This window comes from Podarcis pityusensis (assembly GCF_964106645.2).
Source record: "Podarcis pityusensis genome assembly, chromosome: 10".
NCBI classification, from domain to species: Eukaryota; Metazoa; Chordata; class Lepidosauria; order Squamata; family Lacertidae; genus Podarcis; species Podarcis pityusensis.
Genome location: NC_138035.1, coordinates 3,763,333 through 3,781,297, shown reverse-complemented (window position 1 = coordinate 3,781,297; position 17,965 = coordinate 3,763,333). Strand labels below are relative to the sequence as shown.

General features: G+C 45.5%; 2 protein-coding genes across 5 annotated transcripts in view; both read left to right on the top strand.

Moving 5' to 3' along the window:
• LOC308486258 (uncharacterized protein) overlaps positions 1-12,002 on the top strand; it is a 32,451-nt gene extending 20,449 nt beyond the window's left edge. For 3 of the 4 annotated variants that reach the window (XM_081022868.1, XM_081022869.1, XM_081022866.1), the window contains one exon: positions 8,925-12,002. In XM_081022868.1, the coding sequence (XP_080878994.1) occupies positions 9,167-11,116 (1,950 nt within the window). In that variant the 5' untranslated portion in view covers positions 8,925-9,166 and the 3' untranslated portion in view covers positions 11,117-12,002. Of the gene's footprint in view, positions 1-3,200; positions 3,298-8,924 lie in introns of all 4 variants that reach the window. The other variant, XM_081022867.1, reaches the window with a different exon arrangement.
• The window catches only part of LOC308486279 (uncharacterized protein), an 80,009-nt gene that overhangs the window by 38,746 nt on the left and 23,298 nt on the right, over positions 1-17,965 (top strand). The gene's annotated exons all lie outside the window — the stretch shown is intronic.

The following is a 17,965-nucleotide window of genomic DNA, read 5'->3' as shown; positions in this document are numbered from 1 at the left end:
AACTCCCCTTTGTCCTCAGGAATGTAATCGTGGGGAGGGGAAAGGAGAAACCGGACAGGTGAGAAGACCCTCAGGTTACCACCACAACTCCTCCTCCTCCTTCAGAGAAGTCACACTTCTCTGAGGTCTCTCAGCCTCACTCACCTCACAGAGTGTTTGTGGGGGGGGGGGGGAGGAAGGGAAGGGAGGAAGGGAAAGGAGAATGTTAGCCGCTTTGAGACTCCTTCGGGTAGTGATAAAGTGGGATATCAAATCCAAACTCTTCTTCTTCCTGAACCCCTCCTCTTTGTGATGTGTCAATGATGTAGTCATGATGTAGTCTTGGGGGTGTAGCATGGGGGATTAGCAGCTAATAAAAGTTGGGGTCTTCTTTTGTTGGGGGCTTCCATCTTGTTCCACCTGGGGGCAGGTGGGAGTCCTGTGGCGACAGTCTTCAATCAAGACCAAGCCGACTGGCTGCTCTTTTGCTCTGCTCTTCCTGGCTGGTCTCCTTGTTTTTTGTCCAAGGGAGCCCTCAGATTTTGGAATCCGCTTGGCTGTTGTGCATGGACGGTGCCTGTGTCCACGGTCCTTGTCCTGGCCTAAGTCAGAGCTGGGATTTGGGGGAGTCGTTTAGCTGCCCCCCTCCATTCCTGGTTTGAACAGCACCAATACCTAAAACACGGAGGGATCTAAGCTCGTGGAGTGGGGGAGGGGAGGATCTTGCACTTGTGGGGGGGGACCCCTCTTTGCAGCTGGATCTCCGGGATCAGCCCCTCCCCCGCTCTCCTGATCCAGAAGGAAGAGGGGAGGGGGGAAACCTTCTCCCCCCCTCAATCCTTTCCCTCCCCTCCCGGCACATCCTCCTCTCACCCCGCCCCCACCATCCCAAATCCCTCCCCCAATACATTGTTCCTCCTCCTCCTCCAATCCTGCTTCTGTTCCAGGAATGGGGAGTGTGAGGCCCCCCCAAACTGCCTGCTTCTCTCGGAAGTGGAGCTTCCACTCCGGATTCCTGCTCTACCCCGTAGCTCTAGGGCCACGCGATTTCGGAAAGGGAGGAGGGGCGGCAGGTAAATCGGGAGCGAGGACAAAGAGGTAAAGGGGTCACGGGGGGGGGGGAGGCTGGAGAAAAGGACTCAGAGACTCCGCCAGCTCCCCCAAGCGCCTTCCGTGGGGCCTGGATCCCGTGCTGCGAAGGGGCGGACATGGGGCGCCCACCCACGAGGACTCCCTGGCCCCCTTTCCCCCGCGCAGGCATCCCTGGGGGGCGGAGAGAAGCGGGTCAGGAAAGGGTTAAGGGGTGCGGGAGGCGCCTGGATAGAGACCCCCTGTCCCTCCCCGACTCGTCTTGGGGGGCCCCTCCGGATGGAGAGATGGGTCGCGCATGCCGAAGGGTGAGCCAAGGGGGCGTCTGGATGCAGGGGAGACTCCGGGAGAAAGCGAGGGGGTCATGGAAGTGGGGGGAGAAGGGAGGGGGCATCCCCGGGTCAGGGAAGCGCAGCAATGGGGGGGGGGAGAGAGGAAGACCAGTCTTTGGGGAGACATCTCCATCCTGACGCCCATGATGAATCTCCGGAGGGGCCGCCTTGGCTTCTCTCTCCCGCCCAGGAATCCACTCTCCTTCAAGGCGAGCAGAGAGGGATCCCTGGAAAGTGGGGTCTAGTCCTCCCACCCTTCTTTCCTGCAATCTCCATCCTCTTCCCACCCCATAATCCCCTGCCCTGTCCAGACGCAGCGCTTCTGCCCAGTCCAACCATTGTTCCCCTGGAGAGGAGAGAAAATCCCGAGAGGAAGAGGGGAGGGGGGAGGCCTTCTCAGAAGTGGCTCTTGGTTTTTGCAATCCCACCCAGGAAGCAGCCAGAAACCTTTTCCTCTCTCTCAGGCTTCCATCTTTAATTGTCCTTTCTTGAGGATGAGGATAATGTACACCTGTCATCAGAAACAGGGGTGTAGAGTCCATGGAATGGCTCTCAGGATTGATATAGAAGTTGCACCTCAAAAGCATTTCTGTTCCTCTTGGATAAAAAGATAGGATTCCAGGTGGAAAAATCGAAATTAGAAACAGAACTGTTAGAACCTAAGACTAAGGTATTGTCGAAAATGTATAACTTGCTGTTAAAATGGAATACACAAGATGAAACGGTTAAATCAGCTATGATAAAATGATATTGGGTACAACATTATGTTTGCTGACTGGGAAAGGTTATGGACCACCGGTGTGAAGTTCACGGCATGTAATGCCTTAAAAGAAAATATTATGAAAATGATATACAGGTGGTACATGACCCCAGTCAAGCTTGCAAAAATATATCATATGCCTGACAATAAATGTTGGAAATGTAAAGAAACTGAAGGAACGTTCTTTCACCTCTGGTGGACTTGCCCTAGGGTTAAGGCCTTCTGGGAAATGATCTATAATGAATTGAAAAAGGTATTTAAGTATACCTTCCCTAAGAAACCAGAGGCCTTCCTTTTGGGCATTGTTGGCCAGAGGGTGTTAAAGAAGGACCGAACTTTTTTTATGTATGCAGCAACAGCAGCAAGGATACTTATCGCAAAATATTGGAAAATCCAAGATTTGCCCACGCTGGAAGAATGGCAGACGCAACTGATCGACTATATGGAATTGGCAGAAATGACTGGCAGAATCCGAGACCTGGGAGAAGAAGCTGTGGAAGAGGACTGGAAGAAATTTAAGATCTATTTACAAAAACAATGTAAATTGCATGAGTGTTAAGAAGGATGCAGGACTGAAAATAACATGGCACTAGCAAGTGAGCTGAAAGGACTATGAGAATATGTGAAATTTGAGAAAAAGATAAACCTTGGATTAATATTTTGTCTAAATTAAGAATTTAAGTTTTTGATAAAAATATTTAAAGTTAGAGACATAATATTGGAAAGTTACAAAATAAGATTTGAAATAAGGCGATAAATTGCTGTTTAAAATTTTATAATTGGGAACGCAGGAACGAGAGATGCAAGGAAGTCCGAAAAGTGAAGAAAATAGGGTTATTAACCAATTGATTTAATTGTTGTATGTATTTCTTGTTTTTCTTTTTTATTATGTGTTAATCTTTTTATTCTTTTGTGTCTTTTTTATATAAAAAAAAAGCATTTCTGTTCCTCTTATTCTTTGTAGGCAGTGTCAGAGTGACTGACAAGCTGAGATACAACCCATCATCATCCGATGACAATAACTGCATGAATCTTCCTAGTCAAAGGACCCATTTTCTTGATAGACAGTGCCTGTGGCTGGAGGCTCTACACACCGGGTGTGCCTGTGGAGGCCAAAGACTGCCAGTATTAGCACAGGTGAGGTGTGTGACCTTCCCAAATTTACAGACTGTATGTAAATGAGAAGTCGTGGGTGGGATTATATTTTACACAGCAACCCTGTGATTTTCTCCACCCATAACATTTCATGAGCTGATATTGCAGTACAAATTCCAAAATAACTACAAAAAACCCCACAAGATAATAATAATAATTTTACTATTTATACCCCGCCCATCTAGTTGGGTTTCCGCAGCCATTCTGTGCAGCTTCCAGTACATATAAAAGACAGGAAAACATTAAACATTAAAAACCTCCTGACACAAGGCTGCCTTCAGCTGTCTTCTAAATGTCAGATAGTTGTTCATTTCCTTGACCTCTGAAGGGAGGGCGTTCCACAGGGCGGGCACCACCACCGAGAAGGCCCTCTGCCTGGTTCCCTGTAACCTCACTTATCACAGAGAGGGGCCAGCAGAAGACCCTCAGAGGAGGACCTCAGGGATCAGAGTGAAGGATGTGGAGGGGGGGGGGAACGATCCTTCAGGTCTACAGGGCCAAGGCGGTTGAAGGCTTTAGGTTGCAGATCTTGTTCTTCCATAATGATCTCCAAGTCCGACATATAGTTAGCAGAGTAGAAAAAAACACTCAGAGGCAGCAAAAAAATCCATTCAGCAGATAAATTTAGTATTGAAGGCAAAGAATCATAACAACCCAATAACTGAATTTACAGTAAAACCCTAACACAGCATAGCAAAACAGCACTCAAGTAAGAAAGACACAAGAAGAGTAGAGAATAGCAGAATAGGAAGTGGGACCAGGCGCCTTTCAATACTGCGATTTATAGACAATTCCATGTCAGAGTAACCTTGGGACCGGATAACAAGCCTGGCTCACTCCAGTTTAAACCAGTTTCTTCTGGTTCCCAAAGACAAGAAGGTTCAGCATAACCTCATTACAACTTATTCCACCACCTGCTCTCAGCAGAAAGGAAACTCCCTTAGCAGCTAAAATGCTCCAGCTAAAGAAAACACCAGCTTTGAATTACACAGAGCAAAACTACTAGGACCTCCTTGAACCAATAGACTAGGAATGATCTCTATATGTCAGATCAATACTTTTCTTGCCTGAAAGATGCAACCATGACACTTTAAAGATCAGCACAAGCAGTTTGAATTGTGCTCGGAAATGCACTGAGAGCGAGTGAAGATCCTTTAGGACAGTGTTACAAAGTTGAACTTTTCATTAAGTACAGTTATCCCTTTGCCTTGAATATCCAGCTTTGTCAGTGCCAGATTAGGGTAGTCCTGTGTCAGAAGAGGGGCTCGAGATCAGGCAGCACATCATTATTATGAGGAACAATTGGGGTGGGGTGTTTCCCATTTGCCAGCTGCTTTCCTTCTGCTTCTCCTGCTCTCTCCATGCAATGTGAGGCATGTAGACGGAGTCCGTCTCCAAGAACAGGAGCTTCCCTGAGCACCCATTCAGCTGACCCCAAGCACCAAGCCTTGTCACTAGTTCTCTGACTGACCCAGGCCACAGTCCCTGGAAAAGACTTAGACCTGGGTCTCCCAAAATGGTCCACTTGGACCTCTTGAGGCCATTGGGACTGTGAAGGTGACTCATGAAGATCTAGAGGTGGAAACAGGGCTGGGTGGAGGATTATAATAATATAATCATAATAATTTATTATTTATACCCCACCCATCTGGCTGAGTTTCCCCAGCCACTCTGGGCAGCTCCCAATCAAATGTTTAAAACAGTACAGCGTTAAATATTAAAAACCTCCCTGAAGAGGGCTGCCTTCAGATGTCTTTTAAAGATAAGATAGCTGCTTATTTCCTTCACATCTGAAGGGAGGGTGTTCCACAGGGTGGGCGCCACTACCGAGAAGGCCTGGTTCCCTGTAACCTCATTTCTCGCAATGAGGGAACCGCCAGAAGGCCCTCGGAGCTGGACGTCAGTGTCTTTATGATGCAGAGGATGGGGAATGTCCAAAGGAACGATGGACCAGAGAAAGAGAGGGCCTGTTCATGGACAGAGAGCAGCTGCCTTTCCTGTGAGGAAACAATTGATTTGAAAAGGCTGTATTCCAAGATCATGCTGCTTTATTAACGATGATTGAGGATTATGAAAGGTTGCTGCTGCATTACTATCATTTGATGACATTGCTTTTTCATTTGCTGTGCGTAAGAGGGGGTGGGGTGGGTGTTTAGTTGGGTGCGGGAATTTGTTTAATTTAATTTAATTATGGCGTGTTTGTAACATTCTCTTTTTTTGGTTTGTTTTATTGTTTTGTTAGTTTGTTTGTTGTATAGGTTTTAATTTGATTTTGAGGGGAGGGGTCAGGGCTGCCTGGGAGTGGATCCCAACAAACAAAATGGCTGGGGCAGGTTCCACGGGGGGGGGGGGGGCGATGTACTGGGACAACCAATCTCAGTGATCACGGGTAGGAGGAGGAGCTACGCTAAGACCAGACCACGTCATTACCGAGGAAGCGGGCTTAGTCATTGTTTGAGGACTATCCCTGCCTCCAGGTCTGGTCTTGACCAGACGGGATACTGGAATCAGCAAAGGGATACCCACACAACCTGAAGGTGCTGCTGTGCAATGCCAGGTCAATGATCCATAAAACCATTGTGATCCATGACTTGATCGTGGTTGGAGGACTTGACCTGGCATGTGTAACAGAGACTTGGTTGTATGAAGCAGATGGGCCTGTCCTTGCCGCTGCTTGTCTGCCAGGTTTCTCTTACACACAGCAACCCAGGTCATGTGGGCGGGGAGAGGGGTTTGCAGTGATTTTTAGGAAGTCATTAGTTTGCAGCAGGCATCCTATTGAAAAGACCCAGTTTTCTGAGTGCATGTTCTGGAAGTTGGGCAATAGGGGCAGTACAGGATTCCTTTTGGTGTACTGACCCCCCCCCCCGCTTCACCAAGGATTCCCTGCCCGAGCTGCTTCAGGTCATGGTGGATGTTCTCCTGGAGACACCTAGTTTGGTTGTCCTAGGGGATTTTAACATCCATGCTGACACGACCTTACAAGGGGCCGCTCGGGACTTCGTGGAAAGCATGGCCTCCATGGGGCTGTCCCTGAATAAGTCTGGCCCAACCCATAGCCGCGGACATGCCTTGGACCTGGTGTTTACCTCTATGGATGTTCATGATCTGACACTAAGTAAAAGCAAAACAAAAGAAGTGCCATGGTCAGATCACTTCCTGGTGCAACTGGACTTCTCCGCGACCCTTCCCCTCTGCAGGGAGGTAGGACCGATTTGGATGGTCTGCTCCCACCATATAATGGATCCAAATGGTTTCCAGAGAGTGGTAGGGGATGCTTTATCCCATGTTGATGGCCTTTCAGCTGATTCCCTGGTGGCCCGCTGGAATGTGGAGTTAACCAGGGCTATTGACTGGCTCCGAAGCACCCTCTCTGACTGCATGGAGCCCGAACAGCCCCGTGGTTTTCCACGGATCTGAGGGCAATGAAACAATCGTTGAGACGGCTAGAGCACCGGTGGTGGATGACCCATTCTGAAGCTGACCAGACACGGGTTAGAGCTGAATGTTGAGCCTACCAAGTGGCGGTAGTGACGGCGAAAACTACTTTCTTCACCGCCTCTATTGCATCTGCAGAAAACAGCAGCAGGAGACTTTTTCAGGTGGTTCGCAATTTAGCAGAACCACCTGCTCCATCAGGGCTCAGTGCGGCCCACATGATCTCCTGCAATGATTTTGCAAAGTTTTTTACAGATAAAGTCGCTCAGATTCACTCAGGTCACTCAAGTCGCTCAGGTAGACTCCACCATGGCATCAGGGCCGGGGTGGGAGAGTGCTAGAGTCTGTCTAGTCAAGTTGTGTGGGATCAATTCCAACCTGTTACCCTCGAGGATGTGGACAGACCGCTTGGACAAGTGAAACCAACCACTTGTCTCCTTGATCCTTGCCCATCCTGGCTGATAAAAGCTAGCCAGGAAGGGCTGGGCGATGGGCTTCGTGGCGTGGTGAATGCTTCCCTCCATGAGGGAGCCTTTCCAGACCCGCTGAAAGAGGCAGTTATTAAACCGCTTCTTAAAAAACCATTTTTAGATGCGGCCACGATGCCCAACTATCGCTGAGTCTCAAATCTTCCATTCTTGGGCAAGGTGATTGAGCGAGTAGTTGCTGAACAACTCCAGGCACGCCTGGAAGAAGCGGACCATTTGGATCCCTTCCAGTTGGGATTCAGGCCTCATCATGGGACTGAAACTGCCTTGGTCGCACTGGTTGATGATCTCTGGTGGGCTAGGGACAAAGGTTTCCTAGTTCTGCTGGATCTCTCAGCGGCGTTTGATACCATTGAGCATAACATCCTTCTGGACCGTCTTGAGGGGCTGGGAGCTGGGGGCACTGTCATACAGTGGTTCCGCTCCTTTCTCCTGGGCCTTGTCCAGAAAATGGTGTTGGGGGATGAGTGTTCAGACCACTGGGCTCTCACTTGTGGGGTGTCTCAGGGCTCCGTCCTCTCTCCCATGCTTTTCAACATCTACATGAAGTCGCTGGGAGAGATCATCAGGGGGTTTGGGCTGGGTGTTCATCCATATGCGGATGATACCCAGCTCTACCTCTCTTTCAAATCAGAACCAGTGAAGGCAGTGAAGGTCCTATGTGAGTGTCTGGAGGTGGTTGGAGGATGGATGGCGGCTAACAGATTGAGGTTGAATCCTGACAAGATAGAAGTACTGCTTTTGGGGGACAGGAGGCGGGCAGGTGTGGAGGATTTCCTGGTCCTGAATGGGGTAACTGTGCCCCTGAAGGACCAGGTGTGCAGCCTGGGAGTCATTTTGGACTCACAGCTGTCCATGGAGGCACAGGTCAATTCTGTGTCCAGGACAGCTGTCTACCAGCTCTATCTGGTACGCAGGCTGAGACCCTATCTGCCTGTGGACTGCCTTGCCAGAGTGGTGCATGCTCTGGTTATCTCCCGCTTGGACTTCAATGCGCTATACGTGGGGCTACCTTTGAAGGTGACCCAGAAACTAAAACTAATCCACAATGCAGCAGCTAGACTGGGGACTGGGAGCGGCCACCGAGACCACATAACACCGGTCTTGAAAGACCTACATTAGCTCCCAGTACGTTTCTGAGCACAATTCAAAGTGTTGGTGCTGACCTTTAATGCCCTAAACAGCCTCTGTCCAGTATATCTGAAAGAGCATTTCCACCCCCATCGTTCTACCTAGACACTGAGGTCCAGCACCGAGGGCCTTCTGGCGGTTCCCTCACTGCGAGAAGCAAAGTTACAGGGAACCAGGCAGAGGGCCTTCTCGGTAGTGGCACCCTCCCTGTGGAACACCCTCCCACCAGATGTCAAAGAGATAAACAACTACCAGACATTTAGAAGACATCTGAAGGCAGCCCTTTTTAGGGAAGCTTTTAATGTTTGATGTATTACAGTATTTTAATGTTTTTCTGGAAGCTGCCCAGAGTGGCTGGGGAAGCCCAGCCAGATGGGCAGGGTATACATAATAAATTATTATTATTATTATTATTATTATTATTATTATTTCATAAAAATTGAGAACATGGGTAGGAAGAGGGGGAATGTAGGAGATGTTGAAATAATAGAAGGGGCTAATGGTGATTGATTTGTTCTTTTCCCTTTGTTCTCTTCCTTGGAATCCAAAAAGGACTTCCTCTCTGCCCACTCTGAAGAAGGTGTTACAGAAGAACGTCAGAATTCCGGGGGACGGAGAACCTTTCATTTCATTAGGAATAGACATTGAAATGTGCGAAATGTGGAATATGCTTCACTGAATGAGCACACATAGCTCACATCAACTAACTCACAGGAGAGAAACCTTTTAAAGATTTGAAGTGTGGAAAGAGTTTCACAGATAGTGAAAAACCTAGAATACATCAGCGGACTCCCATGGGTAAGAAAGGATTCAAATGCAGGGAGTGTGGGAAGAGCTTCAGTCAGAATGGAAACCTTAAATTACACCAAAAGACTCACACAGGGGAGAAACCATATGAATGTATGGACTGTGGGAAGAACTTCAGTCAGAGGGCACACCTTAAGTTACATGCACAGACACACAAAGAGGAGAAACCTTTTAAATGTATGGAGTGTGGAAAGAGTTTCCGTCGAAGAGATACACTTAGAATACATCAACAAACTCACACAGGGGAGAAACCATTTAAATGTGTGGAGTGTGGAAAGAGCTTCAGTTCCAATACAACCCTTAGATCACATCAACGGACTCACACAGGGGAGAAACCATATGAATGTATGGAGTGTGGGAAGAGCTTCAGTTACAATGCAGGCCTTAGATCACATCAACGGACTCACACAGGGGAGAAACCATATGAATGTTTGGAGTGTGGGAAGAGCTTCAGTTACGATGCAGGCCTTAGATCACATCAACGGACTCACACAGGGGAGAAACCATATGAATGTATGGAGTGTGGGAAGAGCTTCAGTTACGATGCAGGCCTTAGATCACATCAACGGACTCACACAGGGGAGAAACCATATGAATGTATGGAGTGTGGAAAGACCTTCAGTCGGATTGGAAACCTTAGAATACATCAACGTACACATACAGGGGAGAAACCGTTTAAATGCATGGAGTGTGGAAAGAGCTTTAGTGATAGTGGAACCCTTAGAATACATCAACGGACGCATACAGGGGAGAAACCATTTAAATGCATGGCTTGTGGAAAGAGCTTTAGTGATAGTGGAAGCCTTAGAAAACATCAACATATTCACACAGGAGAGAAACCATTTAAATGTATGGAGTGTGGAAAGAGCTTCAGTTTCAGTTCAAACCTTAGACAACATCAACTGACTCACACAGGGGAGAAACCATTTAAATGCATGGAGTGTGGAAAGAGCTTTAGTCAAAATGCGCACCTAACTTTACACAATCAAACTCACACAGGTGAGAAACCATTTAGATGTTTGGAGTGTGGAAAGAGCTTCATTCAGATTGGAAACCTTAGAATACATCAACGGACTCATACAGGGGAAAAACCATATACATGTATGGAGTGTGGAAAGAGCTTCAGTCACGATGCAGGCCTTAGATCACATCAACGGACTCACACAGGGGAGAAACCATTTAAATGCATAGTGTGTGGAACAAGCTTTAGTTATGGTGGAAGCCTTAGATCACATCAACGGACTCACACAGGAGAGAAACCATTTAAATGTATGGAGTGTGGAAAGAGCTTTAGTTACGATGCAGGCCTTAGACAACATCAACGGACTCACACAGGAGAGAAACCATTTAAATGTATGGAGTGTGGAAAGAGCTTCAGTTTCAATTCAAACCTTAGACAACATCAACTGACTCACACAGGGGAGAAACCATTTAAATGCATGGAGTGTGGAAAGAGTTTTAGTGATAGTGGAAGCCTTAGAACACATCAACGAACTCACACAGGGGAGAAACCATTTAAATGTATGGAGTGTGGAAAGAGCTTCATTCAGATTGGAAACCTTAGAATACATCAACGGAGTCATACAGGGGAGAAACCATTGAAATGTATGGAGTGCGGAAAGAGCTTCATTCGGATTGGACACCTTAGAATACATCAACGGACTCATACAGGGCAGAAACCATATAAATGTATTGAGTGTGGAAAGAACTTCAGTCAGAGTGCACACCTTAGACAACATCAACGGACTCACACAGGAGAGAAACCTTTTAAATGTATGGAGTGTGGAAAGAGCTTCAGTTATAGTGGAAACCTGAGAGTACATCAACAGACTCACATCGGTAAGAAACGATTTAAATGTATGGAGTGTGGAAAGAACTTCAGTCAAAATGGAAATCTTAGAACACATCAGCAGACACACAGGGCAGAAACTGTTTAAATGTATGGACTGCGGAAGGAGCTTCAGTCAGAGTGGAAGCCTTGATTTATGTCAACAAACTCACACAAAAGACAAACCATATAAATATCAGGAAAGTAGGTAGAGGTTCAGTCCTAGTGGAATCCTACATCTACAGACTCATGGACAGGAAGAACTTTAACAGTTGACACCCTACAAACCCATCAACCCTCAAAGAGGAGAAGCTGTTTAAAGGGAAAGATTGCAGAAAGTGCTTTAGTTATAATGGAGTGTTTAAGGAACATCTAAGAGCCAGTGTGGTGTAGTGTATTAAGAGTGGTTTGTAATCTGGGGAACCGTGTTTGCGTCTCCGTTCCTCCACATGCAGCTGCTGGGTGACCTTGGGCCAGTCACACTTCTTTGAATTGTCTCAGCAGCACTCACCTCACAGAGGAAGGGAAAGGAGAATGTTAGCCACTTTGAGACTCCTTCGGGTAGTGATAAAGCGGGATATCAAATCCAAACTCCTCTTCTTCTCAGAGTGGAGAACCCATTTAAATGTATGGAGTGAGGAACGTGTTCCTTTCAGAGTTTACTCTTCTTCACACCAATGAACTCAGCAGAAAATCCATCTTCAAAGCGTGTCATGTATTTGTTCTGGTGTTTATATGTAAAACTGTATAGTAATGAAATAATGAAGGTAATGTCCCACAATAATGAGTATAATTTTAGATGTAAGGTACCTTTTGATAGTGAGGGGGAGAGGGTGAATCTGTATTTCTGGTGGTGAGTGAGGATTAGGGCTGGGCATATATTGATCTCATCCTATACCAGTTTCTAGACTACATTGTGATAACCTTTGGAAAACAATGGATATGGCAATACTAATAATAATAATAATAATATCTTTATTGTTATTATTATTATTATTATTATTATTATTATTATTAGTGTGTGTTTCTGGGATGCACATTTGCCTCAAAGCAGCCGGCAGAAAGCTTTGCTTCATGAAGGGCTTCTGGTTGATCGCTCGCCATCACAGTTGGAGATCTCTTTATCGGAGGAGACCTCGGTATATCAAAGGCAGGGGAAACTGCTCCAGCGCAGCAGACCCCCGGGAAAACCTCAAATCGAGCATTTTGAGGACATGGAATCTGGCAGGTGTCAAAAGTGGGCTCCCCCCTCCCTGGAAAGTTCTGCTTTTGAGCTCCGAGAACGAGGGGGTTGGAGCTGCGACACATCGGAGAAAAAGCTTCCTGTGATTATACGAAGCTGCGAGACTGTGAGGCATTAGCGGTCAATTCTTCCAACATCAAAAGGACTGTATTGTGTGTACCTTTTACGTTTGGATTATATATGGCTAATGTAGGGGTTGTGCTGACAAGCTAGCTGAGATAATGCTCCGGGCACACAGCCATCTCTGTACAAGAGATTTATTGCTAAGCTTCAAAGCAGTTACAAGAGTTCAAAGACACACTTCATCTCTCGGAGTCAGATGAATCGTCTGACTTTTTTTACGCCTCCCCCAGCAAGCCCATTTCCTGAGCCCACGCCTCTTGCTTCCTCTGCTCTGTGAGTGGCTGGTTCCCAGTACTGGCTCCCCCCTCCCAGCTTCCTCCTCTGACGTGGAAGAGAAACTGCTAATTACCGGCATGGGCTCTCTGTACTTGCCTCTCTGCTTCCCCCTCAGCTCTTTCGCAGCCTCCAATTCCCTGACATCCACCCCCTCCTCAAAGGCCCCCTCCCCCTCGGGAGAATCGACCATCCCCAATTTACCCTTCTCCGGAGTGGCGGGGGTGAAGCCTGGAAAACTACCCTCCTTCTCATCCATATCTTCAAAAACCATCCTCCAGTCCTCCCTCAAACCCACAGTTCCTCGTGTTTCCCAATAGACACTTTCCTCTTCTTCTTCCTCTTCGTCAGATGGTGGGAATCCCTCGAAATCCTCTTCATCGTCCGTCGGCCCGAACACCTGTTCGAAAAATCTACCCCGGGGTTTGGGTTTGTCGGGGAAGAAATTGTGGAACTCCTCCACTAGACCCTCATCAGTGATACAACTCTCCGGGACCCAGGTATTCTCTGAACTAGGGGCCCCTTCCCACGCCACCAGATACTCTTGCCTCTCTGCTTCCCCCTCAGCTCTTTTGCAGCCTCCAATTCCCTGACAGCTAACTAAAGACCTGACCATAAGAGTCACTAAATCAGAGATTTGCCCAAGGACTTGTTCTGATCGTAATGCTGTGTTGACAGAGTTAAAATTGTCTCTACAGGGTACTTTTAGATGGCAGATGAATGATGTTTTACTGAGAAATGAATTGATCGTAAATAAAGCTCAAAAGATCCTAAAGGACTATTTTGGATTGAACCTGAATCCTGGAATTGAAGCAAGGGGTGCAAGTAAAGTGGTAATGCCAGGTATTTTGATTCAACAGAATTCTATCAGGAAGGAAGCACAGAATGAGCAAAAGGAAAAAGTTCTGTCTCAAAGGAGAAAGAGAAAAAGCTAAGATGTAACCCAAAAAATCAACAGATTCAAAAGGAAATTAAAGCATTACAATCTTAGTCTTCACAAATAGTAAACCAAGAAATTGAATGGAAAATTATATTGATGAAACAAAATACTTTTGCATCGGCAAATAAATGCAGAAAATTATTGGCTTGGGGACAGAAGGAGAGTACAATAATTAATATTATGGAGGATGGTAAGAATATTGAGAACCCAACAGAGATTAGAAAATGTTTTCAAAAGTACTATAAGCAGCTTTACATAAAGGAAAAATGGATAAAATGGAACAGTTTTTGGACAAAAATGGATTGCAGAAAATTCCAGCGGACAAAACAAGCCTACTAAATGAACTGGTTACAAGACAAGAAGTTGAAGGGGCAATTGCCCAAATGAAAATAGGCAAAGCACTGGGACCTGATGCTTTAACTTCCAAGTATTATAAAATATTTAAGGATTGGCTGATACAACCATTGATGGATGTTTGTAACAAAATATTAAAGGGGGACAAAGCACCCGAGTCCTGGAAAGAGACTCTGATCACTCTGATACCCAAACCAGATACAGATAGAGCTCAAGTAAGGAATCAGCGACAAATTTCCTTGTTGAATGTGGATTATAAAATATTTGCAAATATTTTGGCTACAAGATTGAAGAAGATTTTGAATAAGCACATACATAAAGATCAGTCAGGTTTTTTATCTGAGAGGCATATGAAAGATAATATTAGGAATGTGCTGGAAAGATTAGAGGCAAAAAAGAATCCTAAAGCAATGTTTATGTTTATTGATGCAGAGAAAGCCTTTGATAATGTTTCTCGGAGTTTTATGAAACAGAACTTGTGTAATATGGGGATCGGTCAAAATTTTTTCAATGGTATTAATGCAATTTACTTGGAGCAGAAAGCAAAAATTATAATTAACAATGTGGTCTCAGAAGAAATTAGGATTGAGAAGGGAACCAGGCAAGGGTGCCCACTTTCCCCCCTGCTTTCTATTTCTGTCCTAGAGGTGCTGCTGAATAGGATAAGGAATGATGAGGAAGTTAAAGGCATAGTAGTGGGAACTAAACAATATAAGTTAAAAGTCTTTGCTGATGATTTGGTATTGACTTTACAGGACCCTGAGATCAGTGCAATCAAAGCACTGAAGATAATTCAACAGTTCGGACAAGTTGCAGGTTTCAAATTGAATAAGAATAAAACCAAAGTTTTAGGGAGGGAAATAATGATACATGAAAAACTTAATTTAGAGGAACCCACAGGGCTGAAGTTTGTGAAAAAGGTGAAATATCTGGGTGTAAATATGACTGCAAAAAATGCATTTGTACAAAGACAACTATGAAAAGTTATGGAAAGATATCAAAAGAGATTTGGATATTTGTACAAGGTTGAAACTATCTTTGCTGGGCTGAATTTCTGCGATAAAGATGAATGTATTGCCTAAGGTGTTATTTTTGTTCCAAGTACTCCCTATCATTGATAAGTTGAATTGTTTTAAGGAATGGCAAAAGATATTATCTAAATTTATCTGGCAGGGGGAAAACCCCAGAATTAAGTTTAAATTATTAACAGATGTAAAAAAGAGAGGGGGTTTCTCCCTGCCAGATTTAAGGATTTACTTTGAAGCTGCAGCCTTTTGCTGGCTGAAACAATGGTTTTTATTGGAAGATACAGATGTTTTGGATTTGGAAGGTTTTGATAATGTATTTGGTTGGCATGCATATTTATGGTATGACAAGCTAAAAGCTCACAAAGGATTTAAAAATCATATAATTAGAAAATCTTTGGATGATGTTTGGATAAGATACAGGGATTTGTTAGAAAGGAAAACACCCAGATGGATATCACCATTGGAAGCTAAGACCCATAAAAGGTTGAATATGAAAGATACATGGTTGAAGTATAATGATAGTTTGATGGAAGTAGGGGACCAATTTAGATTAAAATCTTATGATCCGTTGAAAGATAAATTAGATGATTGGTTCCAGTACATCCAGATAAATGAAATGTTTAAAATGGATAAGAAAATTGGTTTTCAAACAGAGAAATCCAAACTAGAAATGGAATTATTAGATACAAAAACAAAATACCTATCTAAGATGTATAATTTATTGCTGGAATGGCATATGAGAGATAAACAAGTGAAATCTGTAATGATTGAATGGGCCAGGGATGTGGGGCACAATATCATGATGGTGATTGGGAGAAATTGTGGAAAAAGGAATTGGAAGAAACAAGATTTACCAACTATCGAAGAATGGCAGATGAAGATGATGGACTACATGGAATTTGCCAAACTGACCGGGAGACTCTGAGACCAGAGAGAAGAGATGGTGGAAGAAGATTGGAAGAAGCTTAAGGAATATTTGAAAAAAATATGTTAATATTTAAATCTTAGAATAGCTTTGGAAGTGGATATAGGCTGTAGGGTTAGAAGTAGAAGATAGTGTATTTTAAAATAATATTATTTGTAAGCGATAAAATGTGAAGTTAATTTAAGTGTGATTAAAAAAAAGATGGTTAGAAACTATGATATATGTAAACTGCTAAAGAAGAAGTAAAATGAAAATCAGATAGGTGGGACTTGGAGAAGCCCACCTAACAATGTTTAGAGAAACATTTAGAGAATACACGGCTACCTATCTGTAACTAGAGAAATAAGGATAAGAGAATAATCTGTTTGCATTGTTTGTTTTTCTGTTTGTGTTCTTTATTTGTGTTATAAAATGAATAATTTTTTTTGAAAAAAAGAAGAAAGCTTTGCTTCGTGAAGCCCCTGCAGATGCCGAGTTCCTGACTTCCCTCCCAGGCGACAGGAAGCGAAAGACACACCTCCATTGCCCTGTGTCCTTCCAGCCTCTTTCCTCCCTTGCTCCCTTCTGCCGGTGTGTGTGCCTGACTTAGCTATCCTGTGTGCTCTATTTTTTTTACTGCTGAAACTGGATTTGCTCTCAGGAGCAAAGTTTTGTGCCTCACTGGGGACCCAGTGAGAACTGTATGCTTTGAAAGCTCAGTAAACTATTACTGAAGAAGTCCTGCTGCCCTGGAGTTGCTCTACTCAAGCATGCAAGACGGTTTTTGCACCAAACTCTGTCACCCCCCCCCCCCACCGCATGATCTCCAAGCACTGCTTCTTCACCAGAACTTCATCCCTGCCTCCTAAGCATTCTGAAAAAAACTTGAAATGCTGTAATTTAATGGGAGATTTCCCCCAAGCCTTATTGCAAGAGGGGAATGGAGGGGCTGCAGGGACCAGGGAAGTCTCCTGATGGGCCCATCTTCACTCTTGAACCCCATGGGGCAACCCCAGAGTTCCTGCTTATTCTGGGGTTTGGGGAAGATAGTACTTTTCCTTAGTCCCAGAAGTTTTTATTCAGTCATGCTACTAGGGAGTTTTCCTACCAGAGGCCCACAGTGCATATTACTATCATACTGATTTTACTTTTGTTGTTGCTGCTGTTGTCATGGACTGGAGGGGTGCAGGGGGGGGGGGAGGCACCAGCTGGGGAACACAAAAGGGAAGAAGGCTCAGAGCCCAGGGACTGGTGGTGGGATGGCGATGAGCAGAAAGAGGGAGAAAAGGGAGCAGAATGGGAGGGGAGGTGTTGCAAGCTGAGGAGGGAACAGTGTTTGGTGAGCAGGAAGAGGCTGGGGCAGAGAGCTGTTCAGATTCAGAGGGAGGAGAAGGGGGGCAGGAGACCATCAGAGGAGGCCATCAGCTGAAGCATCCAGGGAGACTCCCCCTCCTGCTGTGACCAGCTCCCCTCTCCCCTGGTCTCCTAAAGCACACAGAGAGATCCATTTCAGACCCCATGAGCCTGTATATGATATTAAGAGGTATTTTTTTGTCCCAACATACATCACTTTAATCTCATTGACAATGAACTGTATTTTCTGCCAATTCAACCCATTTGGAGAAGTCCTTTCCGAGCTCCTTGTAATCTCTCTTTCTTTGAACAACCCTTGGCAATTTACTGCCATCAGCAAACTTTGCCCCCTCCCTGCACCCTCCTAAGTCTAGATCATTTGTGAACAAGTTGAAAAGCCACAGGTACCAATACTGATCTTGAGGGGACTCCGCTTTCTGCTCCTCTCCATTCAGAGAACTGTCCGTTTACTCTCTTGGTGCTTCAGAAAGAGGGCTGCCTCCAACTGGGGAGGCACATTTCTTCTAGGGGCACATTTCTGGAGTCCCCACGGTGCCCCCCAGCCTGGCTTCACTCGGCCAGGGCAGCTGCATTTTGCTTCGCTGCAGGTGAACCTTCTCCCTGCAACTTGGGATCTTAAAGGAACTGTGACGGGGGGCAGAGGGGGCGCAGCTTCCCCACACTTGTGAAGGAGCCATGGGGGGGGGAGGCAGGTGCAATTGGGGGGGGGAGTAGTGTGG